This window comes from Melospiza melodia, unplaced genomic scaffold (genome assembly GCF_035770615.1).
Source record: "Melospiza melodia melodia isolate bMelMel2 unplaced genomic scaffold, bMelMel2.pri scaffold_37, whole genome shotgun sequence".
NCBI classification, from domain to species: domain Eukaryota; kingdom Metazoa; phylum Chordata; class Aves; order Passeriformes; family Passerellidae; genus Melospiza; species Melospiza melodia.
The window spans coordinates 6,661,224-6,676,391 of NW_026948690.1; the positions used below are offsets into that span (position 1 = coordinate 6,661,224).

General features: G+C 51.1%; 1 protein-coding gene across 1 annotated transcript; it reads right to left on the reverse strand.

Annotated features, from left to right (window-relative positions):
* Positions 1-11,929: 11,929 nt before the first annotated feature.
* Positions 11,930-12,208, reverse strand: LOC134434501 (olfactory receptor 14I1-like; the record flags this gene model as incomplete). The annotated part of the gene is made up of 1 exon (XM_063183160.1): positions 11,930-12,208. A coding segment is annotated over one exon (279 nt), but the record flags the coding sequence as incomplete, so codon positions are not given.
* Between the last annotated feature and the right edge of the window lie 2,960 nt (positions 12,209-15,168).

Here is a 15,168-nt window from a genome sequence, read left to right on the forward strand (position 1 = left end):
GGCTTGCTGCAACCACCAGCAAGCCAAGGTATCTCTGGGGTCATACACCGCAGTTGCTGCCTTTGGCCCAGCAGCGCGGGTCAGACTGGCCCAGGCACAATCTAACTGGTAATATTGGGAGCCTTTTTTCCAATACAGCTGACACTGAATCCAAGTACTTCCTCATGCAGTTTGAATAGATATGAAAATCAAGACCCTTCATGGCTGACAGTGAATCAGACTCTGTCCCTACCCCCACCCCACCATTTCCCCATCCAAGCCCTGGCACTCAGAGCAGCCTTGTGCAAATCTGAGCTCCCTCCAGCCCAGGCTGCACCTCCAGCTTTCAGCTCCTTGGCTCCAACTCCCACCTGCTTTCCTTGGAGAAGGAGCAGCCTGAGACACAGAGGGCTGTTCATTTATTGTCAGCCAACAAAGCCAAGGGAAGGCACAGTTCCATCAAATGCAAAAGTCATTCCTCTGCTGGATATTAAATCCACTTTCCACAGCAGACAGCCTCAGAGCAATGGAAAACACCTTCTGTGCCCAGCACAGATCTCAAGGTCCCCCCATATCCTCCCTGCCCCAATTCTGCCCAGATTTTCTCTTTGCACACACTAGTCACAGGCTGAAGTCAGGAGCTCCCTCCATGCCCAGAGGGAGGAAAAAAATGAAAGGGGATGAAGATTTCTCCTGTGCAGCGCCCCTGCAGTGGGAACCACAACTTACCAGGTTTGTGTCCTTTGGGCTCAGGAACTGGTGACATTCAGAGGCACAGAAGGGTTTCTTGCCAAAAAAACACAATTTGAACAGGATACAGTTTAACATTGCAGCAAACAGAGTTCTCCATGATGTCCCAGCAGCATCTGACATGTCCACCATCCCCCAGGGATTTCTGTACAGGAATAGTTTTAGACAAAGACATAAGAAAAGGCAGTTCTGTGATAGATATAAATACAATAAAGATGTTGACTATTGATATATTTATTTGCACTTCAGAATGATTGGGCAACTTCCTGCAGCTCAAAGCATGAAGCCAGTCAGTTGAGAGGCATGACCAGAGAGCATCTGGATGAGGAAATCTGGGAGCAATGGGAAGCATAAATATCCAGCTCATCTAGTGAAGAGATGTCCTTAGACATGGCCATTTCAATAGGAGAGCTTGAAACCCCAAATGGAAAAGAGAGATTTATATAATAGAATGAATACTGGTGACACCAGTAGAAGGCAAGATCAGTATTCTTCTCCTGCTATCTGTACACCTCCAGGAAAACCCTGTTCCTGGTGGGAAAACTTTGCCATTTTATAACAGTACTCAAATGACCCAGATGATAAAGTTGTGCCTGTATATGATGAAACTAACAGGTATTAAAACCTGTGCCCCTTTCCAGGCAGACATCAGCTGTGTGCCCGTGAAAAGGCAGGGCCACTTGTACCCTGAGGTGCCCAGCTGGGATTGGATCACTCCAAGAGCACCTGAGGGAGAGCAGAGCACCTTGCAAGCTGCAGGTCCCTGACAACCCCACAGGGCTCCTCACCCATCAACATCTGCTCTGCTCCAGTCTCAAACAGGGCTCAGCACGGTGCCGGGATCATCAGAGAGCTGAGGTATGTGCTGGAATTCAATGCCCTTCCCATCCCACAGCAGCCCTGCATTTCCCTGCTGCAGCCTTGGACTCCAGCACAGCCATGGAGGCTTTTTGGGCTCAGGACTGTTCCTGCAGCCCCTAAGGGCAGCTGAGCTCTGCCTTTGGCACAGTCAGGCCTGGCCAGCGCAGGCCGTGCTCAGCAATTCCCTGTGTGTGCCTGGCCTTGCTGTCAGCCCCAGCAGCGGCTGCGTGGCCCCTTTGTGGCCCTGTGCTGGCCCAGCCATGGTGGCCCAGCCCCTGTGCAGGCCCAGCCCAGGCCAGGAGCATTGCGGCTGGGAATGGCCCCTGTGCCATGGTGCCCACAGTAGCCTTGGGGCTCTGTGCCCCATGGCCTCCCTTCTGGGCAGCCTCTGCCAGCTCCTGCAGAGCCCCTGGCACCTGTGGGGCTGCACAGACAGCCCTGCCCTGGGCTCTGCCGGCCTCTGGGCCAGCAGAGAGGCAGCCAGGGCTGGCCATGGCCGGGAACAGGCTTTGAGTCCTGCAGGAGGATGGAGCTGGGCCACAGCCAAACTCAGCCCAGGCCAAAGCTGGGCTCAGCAGCCAGGCCTGCCAATGCATTGGCACAGAGGCTGGTGCTGGCAAATGTCCTGGGCCCCCTCCCTGCTCTGTCCATGCCACCAAGGACACAGAGCAGCCTCCTCTCTGGGCCACTTGCCTGTTTGCAATGCCTTGCACAGGTGCTGGCCCTGCCCCACAAGGCCTGGCCTGAGTCCTGCTCCTGCACGCTCAGCCAGGCTGAGATGGACACTGATGGTTTCTGGGCCAGGCTCTCGGAGCCCAGCCCAGCTCCCTGCAAGCTCTGCCAGCTGCCCTGAGCTCTGGGCAGCACCAAGGGCCTCTCCCCAGCCCAGCCCAGCCGGCTCTGGCCCCACAGCTCTGCTCAGGCCAGGCTGCTCTGGGCACTGCCCCACGGCCTCAGCCCCTGGCAAGGGCACAGCAGCAGCTGCAGCTGCCACAGGACTCAGCCCCAGCCATGGGGGAAGGTGCTTGGCCAAGGCCAAAGGAGGCTCCCTGGCTGCCCTGCTCCCCTCTGGCTGAGGTGCTGAGAGCTCTGCAGCCCCTGCTGCCATCCCATCTGCCCAGGGCAGCACAAGAGCCCCAGCCTTGGGGCCCTCAAGAGCTGCTCCTGCTCCAGGCCCAGGGCCCATGCCAAAGCTGGGCCTGCCAAAAAGCTGTGCCCATTTCTGTTCATTGCTGTTCTGATGGCAGTGGATTCTCAGCCACTTGGAGGTTGATGATGAATTTTATTTCTCCAGAGGCCTCTTTGTTCTTGAGGTCTTCTGTTCAGAAATTCAGTGTAAAAGGCTAATAAATATTTGTTCCAAACACACCTGAACAAGAAAAGCCCTTGGAAATAATAAACGTGGTTTTTGGTTAATTAGACAGATTTCAGAAGTCTATTTAATGTGAATATACTGTATTTAAAACAATGCAGAGAGAATTGTTTTTTCCTGTTTTCGTATTTTGCTCATAGATTGATATCAGCAATGTCCAATTGATATTGACCTCCAGCACCTCTTCATGCAGTTTGAAGAGATATGAGAATCCAGACCCTTCATGGCTGACAATCAATCACACTTTGTCTCTATCTCCTCCTCACCATTTCCCTCATCCAACCCCTGGCACTCAGAGCAGCTGAGGAATGGAGTCACATCCAGGGGTGTCCCCAGGTCTCTGAACTGGGGCTAGGTCAGTTCAATCTCTTTATTGCTGATATGGATGAGGCCATCGAGAGTACCCTCAGTCAGTTCCCAGGTGAGCCCAAGCTGGGTGGGAGTGTGGCTGTGCTGGAGGGCAGGAAGCCTCTGCAGATAGATCTGGACAGGATGGAGCCATGGGCCCGGGACAATTGGATGAGGTTCACCACAGCCAAGGGCCGGGTCCTACCCTGGGCTTACAACCGCCCCAAATCCCTGGCCCTACCCTGCCCCTGATCCCCACAGCCTGTCCGGTTTCCTTCATCCCTGCATTGCCAGGGACTTTGTGGGATAAGGGAGCTCTGCTCTGGCTATAGAGGGAGGTCCAAGTGCTACCACTGGAGTGGGAACCACAACTCTTCACGTTTGTGTCTTTTGGGGGGTTTAGAACTGGTGACACTTTGAGGCACAGAAAATTTCTCTTCATGGCAAACAGGCCCCAGTTGAACAGGACACCATTTCATAACAATCACAATCCTCCCTGAGATATGTGCAACGTCCCAGCAGCATCTGATGAGTCCACCATTCACAGGTGATTTCCATACTAAAATTAATTTCTGACAAAAGAACAATTAAGTTCTTGTATCAGGATGCTCGTCCTGGAGTGGGTGCAAAACAGCTCCAACAATTCCTGATTTGCCAACCTGTCAGTGGTGGATGCAGATTGGAGGTCAGGCTACTCTTGCTGTTGAGGAAATGCTGAAAGCAGCCTGACTCATTTCATCTCCTCATGCCCTGGCTGATGTCTCCTCTTTTCTTCTACCCATTTTGGCTTTTGTCTCCCACCAGCCCCCCGGTGAAGAGCCTGGCTGTCGACGGAAGGGAACCAGGACATCAGTTTGATCATCACAGGCTCAATTTTATTGATCAGTACGGCGGGTTAAATACAGTTAATAATGAGCTTCATACGTATTGCAAAAGTTGAGCTCAGGATTGGTCAGTTACATATCAGCACCTACGCCTACTTCTACATTCCTATGGTTCTACTTTTGATACTTTCTACATCTTCTCAGGATGTATTCAGGACTAATCTCTACTCCCTATCCTCATGTTGCAGCAAGGTCACTGCTGACTTTTCCTTTCAGCTTGCTGACTGCTGACTTTTCTCCTTCAGCTTAACCAGCGGCATTATGTCAGTATGGCCTTTCTCAGCTAACCAATTATTAATAATACTGTCCACACCTGGCTCTGTGTTCTCCATCCCCTCCTCACTGGCACTGCCGGGCTGGGATGAGGAGCCCCTCAGCCTTCCCTGCTCCAGGCTGGACAAGCCCGGCTCCCTCAGCCTCTGCTCACAGCCCAATGGCTCCAGCCCCACCTTGGAGGCCCTTCCCAGACCCTGCTCCAGCTGTCAGACATCTTTCCTGCCCTGGCCAACCCAATCCAGGCCACAGTGACCTGGATAATCCCCGTCCTTGATGTCCTGGTCACACAGTCTTGGCCCCTTGTCCCCATGTCAGGCTCTGGGGTGGATCCTGGGGAACATCCTTTGGTGGAGGGTGTGGCTCCAGGTGGGCTGGGGGAATCCCGGGGGACAGGGACCCTGCTGGGCATGAACAGCATTGGAGTTCTTGGGAGAAACTATGAGAGGGAGCTGGGGCGGAGTGACCAACGTAGTGAGCTGACACAGACCTGCTGGGATGTCACACAGCCCCTCTGGGATGTCACAGCCTGCTCTGTGATGTCACAGCCCATTCTCTAATGTCACACAGTTGGTCTCTGATGTTACAGCCAAATCTGTGATGTCACAGTCGGCTCTGGAATGTCAGACCTCTGCCCTGTCACAGCTGGCTCTGTGATGTCACAGAGGCAGTATATGATGTCATAGCTGCTCAAGCACCTTACCTAACCCACTCTGTGACGTCATAGCCTCATCTGTGACCTCATGTTATGGGATGATAAATTGTCTACACCAGGTGAGTTGACACCTGAAGCTTGTTCTCCAAAGCCCCAGGCCTATGGAAACCACACAATGCCCATTGTGTGAGAAGGGGAACTGGATGTCCACCAGCCTCAGTTTCCTGCTAGCTCAGCAAGGCCCACCAGAATATTGGGGTCCACAACCACCAGAGACCACCCCAGGATAGAAGAACACATGGGGAAGGGGAGGGGAAATATGTGAATGATTTTGGGGAAATGATTATCATATATAGGTTTAGTTTAGGACAATCAATGAATAAATGTGCAAAATACAGAAAATAAACAGAAACTTTCCTGTACTCAGCATGCACAGCTTTGGAAGGAGCTATCCCCCATGCATCCAGCTGAATAAAGAATGCTGCTTCTTAATGCTGCATTGGTGTTAAGGAGTTTTCTGTTTTACCAAATTTTTGGTGACACTCACACTGCCAAGGAAAGCTCTGTCTGCTGCTGTTCACAAACAGAGAAGGGCTGGTGGCAGATGTGGGGCTTGGAGGCTGCCTGGGGCAGTGACCATGAAATAATCAAGTGTTCAATGTTCTGTGAAAGAAGGAGGGACAGCAACAAAACTTCTACACTGGAATTAGGAAGGGCAGACTTTGGCCTGTTTAGGATGCAGATTTGGGGAGTACCAAATCAGGTACTGGTTCTTTTAAAGAGAAAGAGCCCTTAAAATCAAAAAGGTTCAGGAAGGACTGACACAGTTCAAGAAAATAATTTTAAAGGGGAAGGAGCAGCCTGTAGCAGGGAGCCAAAAAATGATCCTAGTGAGGATAATGACTGGCCTTGCTGCCCATGGAGCTTTTGTGGGAACTGAGGGGTAAAAAGGACTGGCAATGCAGGAAGTGTTTAAGGATGTCCAAAGATTATCTGAAAGAAAATTAGAGAGGTGAAAGTTCAATGAGAACATAACCTGGCCCATCCTTTAAAAAAAAAGTTTGTGAAAAAACACATAAAGCAAAAGGAGGGAGATGATGAACCTCTACTCTTTATTGATTGCAGTGGGGAATATAGTAACTAAAGATAAGGGAAAAGCAGAGCTACTTAACAGCGTGTTTGTCTCAGTTTACAATATTAGGACAGGTTGTCCTGAGGAGAAGTGTTCTCCTGAGCTGGTAGATGGGTACAGGGCAGAGAACAGACCCCTAGAATCCAGGAGGAAGCAGCTGGTGACATGCTGAGAAATTCAGATGCTCACAGGTGTCTCTGGGAGCAGATGGGATCCATCCTAGGGGGATGAGGGAGCTGGTGGATGAGCTCCCCAAACTGCTCTCCATCATTTACCATCAGTGCTGGCTCAGCAGGGAGGTCCCAGGGGACTGGAGGTGCCAATGTGAGCCCATCCCCAAGAAGGGCTGGAAGGAGGAGCTGGGGAACTCCAGGCCTGTCAGCCTGATCTGGGTGCCCAGCAAGGTTATGGAACAGATCACCTTGAGTGCCATGACAGGGCACCCACAGGATGGCCAAGGGATCAGAGCCAGCCAGCGTGAATTCCAATGTCTGCATGGAATGGTCTGGATGAGGGGATTGTGTCCAAGATCAGCAAATTTGCAGATAACACCAAACTGGGTGTGAGTGTGGATCTGCTGGAGGGTAGGAGGGCTCTGCAGAGGGCGCTGGACAGGCTGGATCCAGGGCCCAAATCCAACAAAGTGAGGTTGAACAAGACCAAGTGTTGGGTCCTGCACTTTGGCCACAACAACCCCTGCAGCTCTACAGGCTGGGGACAGAGTGGCTGGAGAGCAGCCAGGCAGAAAGGGACCTGCAGGGACTGATGGACAGCAGGCTGGACATGAGCCAGCAGTGTGCCCCGGTGGGAAAGAAGGCCAATGGCTCCTGGCCTGGATCAGGAATGGTGTGGCCAGCAGGAGCAGGGCAGTGATTCTTCCCCTGTGCTCAGAACTTGTGAGGCCACACCTTGAGTGCTGTGTCCAGTTCTGGGCCCCCAATTTAGGTAAGCCATGGAGGGGCTGGAGCGTGTCCGGAGAAGGGCAACAAGGCTGGGGAGGGGTCTGGAACACAAGTCCTGTGAGGAGCAGCTGAGGGAGCTGGGGTTGTTTATCCTGGAGAAGAGGAGGCTCAGGGGAAACGAGGTGCTGTCATGACACAGGTTGGATCTCATGATCTCCAATGAGATGATCCTGGAGATGATCTCCAGGATGACCTGGAGATCAGCCAGCCTGGCCTGGCTGATTCTGTGATTCTCTGAAAGCACCCTTGGAGCAGTTGCAGGAGGAGCCCTGGGCCTCCTCTTCAGGAGCTCCAGCAGCCCAGGTCCCTCAGCTTCTCCTGCCAGCCCCAAAGCCCATCCTGTCAGTCCTGCAGAGCCTCTGCAGCTCCTCCTCACTGCCCAGAACAGGGAGCCCCAGAGGCAGACACAGCAGCCCAGATGTGCCCCCCTGGCCTGGGGTGCCTCTGGCAAGTGTTGGGAAATTTAGGTGACTAGAGACTGGAAAAATACAAAGCCGTGGCTAATTCCAAGTTTTGCACCTGCTAGACAGTGTGTCCTTGGGCCTAGCTGTAGTAGGATAACAAATAGTGAAAGAGACATGAGAAAAGAGAGATGTAACCCCTAAGGAATGAGGAAGGGTTCATGGTATAGTTTAACCAATAGATTGCTTGGCTTACAGAATATTCATAAGATTATTATTTGCTGTATAAGTGTTTGATGCTTTCTTTAATAAACTGGACCTGTGATGAACCATCTGGTGTCCTGGTCCCCTTCCTACGACAAATGATGACCTCGAATGTTGACTCCTCGTCTCGCACTAAAAGAAAAAGAGGGAGAACATGCCACGGTCGAGGAAGTTGGAGTTGGGTCCTGTTTGCAGCTGGGACAGTGCCGGAATTTTGAAGCACCCTCGGGGTTCACATCGGTGACTTGAGCCATACGTGTCTGCTGGAGCCTGGAAAGCTGCAAAGAGCGCTCACGAATAGGTATGGATAGGCAGGCAGCACATAATTTATTCGCCGCGTAACTAGAATGGCGAGGGGTAAAGGGGATAGATTTGTTATTAGCCTATGGATACGCTAAAGAAATTTTCCTTAACCCACATACGGTCCATGAACTCTCGGAACAGAGAAGATTTGGGGATATACTCTGAGAAGCGGTGTTAGAAGATGATAAGACGGCAAAGAAACTGAGCAAGCCATGGCGGGTAGTGCACCATACACTGCTTCGGCATGTCTCTGAGCGCAAGGCAGCAGCCGCGGCTCGGGGCGCCTGCGGGGCTGTGCTACTCCGAACTCGGCATGGGTGCAGCGGCGGTAGTGGCGGCAGCCGCAGGGGGAGCGGAGCCTCCACGGGGGGAGCGATCCACGCCGCGACGGGTGCAGCGCACGCAGTGAGTCAGCCTGCCGGCGAGTCTCGCGAAACAAGGAGCCCAGCGCAGGGGGGTCGCCCGCTGCGACACAAGCGCCGCAGGACCAGAGCGCTTTTCCAGTGGGAGCGGTTCTCCCTCCGCCCCGCAGCCGGCAAAAGCTTCATTTTTAGACCTAACAGCCGTAATAAATGTGACTCTTGCCAACAAAGAAGAGACCCCTACTGCAATTAAGAAACCAGTGAAAATAAACAAGTGACACCAAGGACCATTACTATCAAGACGTTTCTCGCCTAAGTTAAAAAGACTTTTTGTTCTTCCTGCAGAGACTGTAAAAGAGCAATCAGCATAGTGTGAATGCATGGGTCAAATTTTGGCCGATTTGGCTTAGCATCCATTATGCTGGCTTAAAATCACTTCTATTATCACAGACTTTAAACACCAGAAGCCCAAATAATTTAGTCAGTAGAACATCAAACTCTGAAGTTGTATTTTGAAAAATTTAAAAATGTTAAAGATGTGTTAAAAAAATTGTATAAGCAAGATGTTATGACTGTGCTTTTTGGTATAAAAATGCTGCAGCAAATATGTGAAGAAAGTTGTTTTAGCTTAGTATTTTAGAATCAGGCCTGTAAGTAAGTTATAGTAAATGCTATATTCTATTTCTATAGTAAGTTTAATTTGTTATTAAGTAGTTTAGGTTAAATTATCTGTTAAGTGCCATTAAATGTTCAATATTGTTAAGGTCTGTTAACTTTAAATCTTTTAAGTTTAAGTATTTTAAGTGCTATTAACGTTAAGTGATGTTAGATAGATTTATGCTTTTATGCCAGACGTTTATTTTATGACTTGTGTGTAAAGTGTTGTTGTGAACATCACAGAAACTTTAGTTAAAAAGGACAATCAGAAGCATTTATGAGTAGAGCCGTTCCTGTTTGAAATATATCTGCTGTTTGAAAATAGAAAGCAAACTTACCAGCCAATCGAGGCACATGAAACCTGCACACATGTTACTCCTTTAGCTTATTTTTGTAGGTTGTATTAGCACATCTGAGTTTTGTTTGAGCCTTGTAGCACATAGAATTCTTTTTGTATCTGTTGTATAGCATATCCTATAAATAGTGACAGCCTTTTTGGTTTGTTTCCCTGGCTTAGATCCCTTATAAGAGAGAAAACTTGCTAGCTGAGAATATTGTTTAGTTTTTAGAATTACCTATTTTTGTGTTGCAAAGAGTGTGACACAGTTAGCCCATAGAATTTTGCTTCTCATAAAAAATAAAAACAGAGGAAGTGTTGGGAAATTTAGGTGACTAGAGACTGGAAAAATACAAAGCTGTGAGTAATTCCAAGATTTGCACCTGCTAGATAGTGTGTCCTTGGGCCTAGCTGTAGTAGGATAACAAATAGTGAAAGAGACATGAGAAAAGAGAGATGTAACCCCTAAGGAATGAGGAAGAGTTCATGGTATAGTTTGACCAATAGATTGCTTGGCTTACAGGATATTCATAAGCTTGTTATTTGCTGTATAAGTGTTTGATGCTTTCTTTAATAAACTGGACCTGTGATGAACCACCTGGTCTCCTGGTCACCTTCCTACGACAGGCAAGGGAGCAGGACCAGGCACTGCAGGAGCCTGCAGACAATTCCTGAAGTCACACCAGGACAAAAGACAAAGGTGAAGCAGAGGAAATGCTCAGGGCAGTTTGGGGGTGCCTGCCAGGCAGCCCTGGCTCTGAGCAACAGCGTCTGCAGTCGGACAGGAAACTCCCAGCTGATGGGAGCAAACTTTCTGGCTGACTGCAGAGGCCAGGACAAAGCTGAGTGGTTTCCCTGGTGTCCCCCAGCCCTTGCTGGCCCCAGGAGCTGATGGCATTTGTGCTCCCTCAGGTTCATGTCCCCACACCAACAGCATGGGGGTGCTCCCCCTGCTGTGTGCAATGCAAACAGGGGCTGCTGAGCCAGTGCTGTCGTGTCTGTGCCTGCAAGGATGGGGCACCTGTGTGAGCTGGAGAAGAGGCCAAGGCTGCAGAGGGGGAATGTTGTTGGCAGCTCCATCAGGACGCTCTGGGACGCTGCCCTGGGCTGTGCAGCGCACTGGGGATGGATCAGCCCCTGCTCTGCTGCTCCTTCCCACCTGCCCCAGGGCCCTTGCAGAGCCCCAGCCATGCTGTTTGCCCCCAGCCTGCCCACGGCCAGCCTGGGGCTGCTCATGGGGATTTCTGTGCTGAGCATTGGCCTGGGCGTGTTCTTGAGACAGCCTGGGCAAGGAGCCTGGAGCCCGCAGGGCCTGGGCTGAGGCGTCAGCGCTGCCCCAGCAGTGCCCATGGCCTGTCCCTGCTGCAGCCCCGGCACTGCCACCCCCAGGGCTGTGCCCAGCCCCGAGAGCACTCAGGCCCTGCAGCAACACCAGGGCCACCAGGGCAGCGGGGCAGGGCCACGGCAGCAGCACTGGCAACACCAAGTGCTGCTGCTGCTGCTGGGCACAGCTGCTGGGCCATCACGGTTCTGCCTCCAGCTCTGCACACAGACATTGCTGCTGCAGCTCCAGAGAGGCAACTAAACGGCATCTCTGCAGAAAACTCTGCTGGGAGATCCTTTAGTTAATTTAAAGCCACCTAGAGTGCAGCCCTTCATTGACAGTCTGTGTCCACAGGGAAGGTGGAGAGAAACAAAATGAGAATTGGTACAAACAATGAAATTTTTTGTGGGCAATATGAATACCTAAAACAAGGGAAAAAATATCACCACACCAAACCAAAAAGAAGTATCAAAGATTACTTTTATTACAAGTGTTATGCAGTAATTGGCCAGCAGTTTAATGTTTCTGAAACCATCCAGTCATCAGCCTCCACACTTCAGCCTTGAGCTCCTGGTTCCTCAGGCTGTAGATGAGGGGGTTCAGGGCTGGAGGCACCACCGAGTACAGAACTGACAGGGCCAGATCCAGGGATGGGGAGGACATGGAGAGGGGCTTCAGGTGAGAAAACAATGCAGTGCTGAGGAATAGGGAGACCACAGCAAGGTGAGGGAAGCAGGTGGAAAAGGCTTTCCACTGTCCCTGCTCAGAGGGGATCCTCAGCACAGCCTTGAAAATCTGAATGTAGGAGAAAACAATGAACACAAAACAGCCAAAAGCTAAACAGGCACTAACTGCAATGGGACCAAATTCCCTGAGTTGGTATTTGGAGCAGGAGAGCTTGAGGATCTGTGGGATTTCACAGAAGAACTGGCCCAGGGCATTGCCATGGCATAGGGGCAGGGAAAATGTATTGGCTGTGTGCATGAGAGCATTGAGAAAGGCACTGGCCCAGGCAGCTGCTGCCATGTGGGCACAAGCTCTGCTGCCCAGGAGGGTCCCGTAGTGCAGGGGTTTGCAGATGGACACGTAGCGGTCATAGCACATGACGGTCAGGAGATAAAACTCTGCTCCAATGAAGAACATAAAGAAAAAGAGCTGAGCAGCACATCCAGTGTAGGAGATGTCCCTGGTGTCCCAGAGGGAATTGTGCATGGCTTTGGGGACAGTGGTGCAGATGAAGCCCAGGTCGCTGAGGGCCAGGTTGAGCAGGAAGAAGAACATGGGCGTGTGCAGGTGGTGGCCGCAGGCTACGGCGCTGATGATGAGGCCGTTGCCCAGGAGGGCAGCCAGGGAGATGCCCAGCAAGAGGCAGAAGTGCAGGAGCTGCAGCTGCCGTGTGTCTGCCAATGCCAGCAGGAGGAAGTGCCTGATGGAGCTGCTGTTGGACATTTGCTGGGGCTGCATTTGGCGACCTGTTCATGGAGAAAGGACAGTAAAGACTTAGGGGAAGTACCTGTAAACAAAATCAAGGCCATTTCCCATACATCCTCCTCTGTAACACACAGACATTGTCCTTAATTTTTAAGAGTTCTGAGGTTTTCTTTATAAGCTCCCCCCGTGTCTCTGCTGGTAGTTTTGGATATAAAAACATAAGCATGTCTGAGGCCCTCAGAGAGAACAGAGTGACTTCCCTGGGTCAAGGTGATGAATGCAGACTGAGGAGAGATGGTCTGTAATTCTGACCTGTTCAGAGTTTCTTTGGGCTTTAAACTTTCTTAGGTGGAAGGTGACCACCTTCTTATGCTTCCCTTAAAATGCCACCACCTACTGCTGAGAGCAGATGCATCCACCACAGCCCAGCTCCACATTTGTAGCCAAGGACTCACTTTGCTCATTTCACCAACCCAGCAGCATTTTCTGTGTCACAACACCTCTGCCTTTCCCCATCAATCTCATAACTCAGAGATGCTCTAGGACAGGTTGGCACCCTGGATTGAAGTTCCCAGCTTGGACTGAAATCTCAGGGACACTTCCAAGTGTCCTTATGATGGCACTGGATGGAGGAAGATGCAGCTCCTTCCCTGGCTGCACTGACGGCATTGCCCAGAGCCGGGCACTGGGGACAGCGTCACCCTGAGCCAGCTGTGCCCCCTGCCAGAGCCCCCAGGACCGGGCAGCTGCTCCCAGCCCTGTGCTCTGCAGAGGGAACTGGGCCCGGGGCTGCAGAGCTGCCCCACAGCTCTGCTGCAGCTCTGCCTGCACAGGAGGGGCTGCAGGCCTTGGAGCCCTGGTCCTGAGGGCAGAGGCTTGGCTGGGGGTACAGGAGGGAGGGGACTTGTTCAGAGGGAGGGGCTGCACTGGAGGGGATCCTGTGGACATCTCTAAACTCTCCCTGCCACAGCATTGCTGGGTTTGTGTTCTCTCCTTGCCTGATCTTCCCTCTGCTTCCTGGAGATTTCCCTCCTGCAGGTGTTTCCCTGTGCCTGATCACTCCTTGACAGCACTCACAGACCCCAAATCTCTGTGAACTTATTGATCACTAAAAGTAACAGTTCAGATGTCTCAGGAATTTGTCAAAATTCATAATCAACCTTTAATATTTATCTCTCTTCCCTACCATTCTCCACTAGTAGGAAACTGAGTACAAAGTATTAGGAAATGTGCTTTTTTTTGCCAAAATCTTTATCTTGGAAATATTGTATGACTGATCAGAACGCCTCAGCATTTTAGACCTTCACGAGAATTTCACCTCCCCTGCACCAGAAATACCCAGAGTTGTACTCACAGAGTCTGTAGGCAGTGGGATGTTTCAGCTTTAGGAGTTCACTGCAGGTGCTGCAGCTGCATTTTCCTGCAGCCAGAGGTTCCTGTGCCAAGGGCTGGCAGTGATTCTGCCCCAGGCACTTCTCAGCCCCTTCCCAGCCCTGACTGATTGAAGCTCTCTGTGCCTCTGTGCTGTGCCCGGGGTGGCTGCAGGCAGTGTCCCAGCCCTGCTGGGCTGGCAGAAGAGCTGCTCATCAAGAGAAATGTGCTTTTGAAGCTCCTCTTGGTTACCAGGAACTGCCTCTGTGCCAGGAGCCCAGTCCAGCTCAGCAGCACAGACACAGCACCAGGACCTTAATGAGCCTCTGAGGCTTTGTGCTCAGGCCCTGAACATCAGTCCCTGAGAGGGAGCTGAAGAAACCTCACCAGAACTCCAAGACAGAATCCAACTCCAAAGTTTCTTGGACTTTTAATGGGTCCCACTGAGGGACAAAACTGAGAAAGTGTCCCCAGGCCCCAGGCAGAGCAGAGAACTGGAGGCAGTGATGACAGGTGGGGACAAAGAGAAGCCAAGTCTTGGTGCCCTGGGGCACAGCAGGGTCTGTGCCAATAAGGGCTGTGAGGAGACACCTTGTCCTGAGGCACTGGGGCCTCCTGGCACAGCCTCAGCCGGGCTGGGCACTGTCCGCCCCTTGTTCTGCCCTCAGCATCCCCACCAGCACACATCCCAGTGGCCTCAAGGATCTGCTGGAAGGAGTCCCTGGGGAGTCTTGCTCAGCAATGGCCCTGGGGGCTCCCTAATGCTCCCTCTAGGGACTGCAGGTTTTTGAAAGGACTTTGGGTTTGGCTTTTGCCTTGAGTCTCTGAGATGTCTCTGCCATCCTGGCCTCCAATTATCTGCTGTACTTAGTCCCTGGAGAGGCTTTGTCAGTAACAACACTCAGTGGGACGCATTAATACTTCAAGGTACTTCAGTTATTTTAAGCTACTTGGTATTTCCCTTTTGATACTGACTCTGAGAGAGGTTTGTGCAATCATGGCCCCAATTCTCTGCTTTAACGAGTCCCTTGAGAGCTTTGCACTGACACTCAGTAGGGCTCATTAGCACTTTGAGATACTCAAGGTTTTTAAGGTACTTTATGGATTTAAGGATACTTTTAGGTACTTTTATGGATTTTTCTTCCGACACTGAGTCTCTGAGAGGTTTTTGTGCCATCCTGGCCTCCAATTCTCTTGTCCAAGGAGTCCACGAGGATCCTGTGTTGGATATCTTCCCCCTTTTCTCTTGTACAACAAAGATGGAACTGAAAGAATTTTGTAAGACTTTCTAAAAGCATTCAAACAAACACGGGACAATTAACAACACAACAACAACTAAGAGAATGAATAGTCCTCTTTTAGGTAGACATCACCTAACCCTTTAGTCCTCAGGATTGGAAGAGTTTATTGAACCAATCTTTGTTTTCCGCTTGAAGCTTCTTGAACCCTTCCTTCAGTACCTGAATGCTCTTGTGGATTGACTCACTGTGGATGGAGAGGTT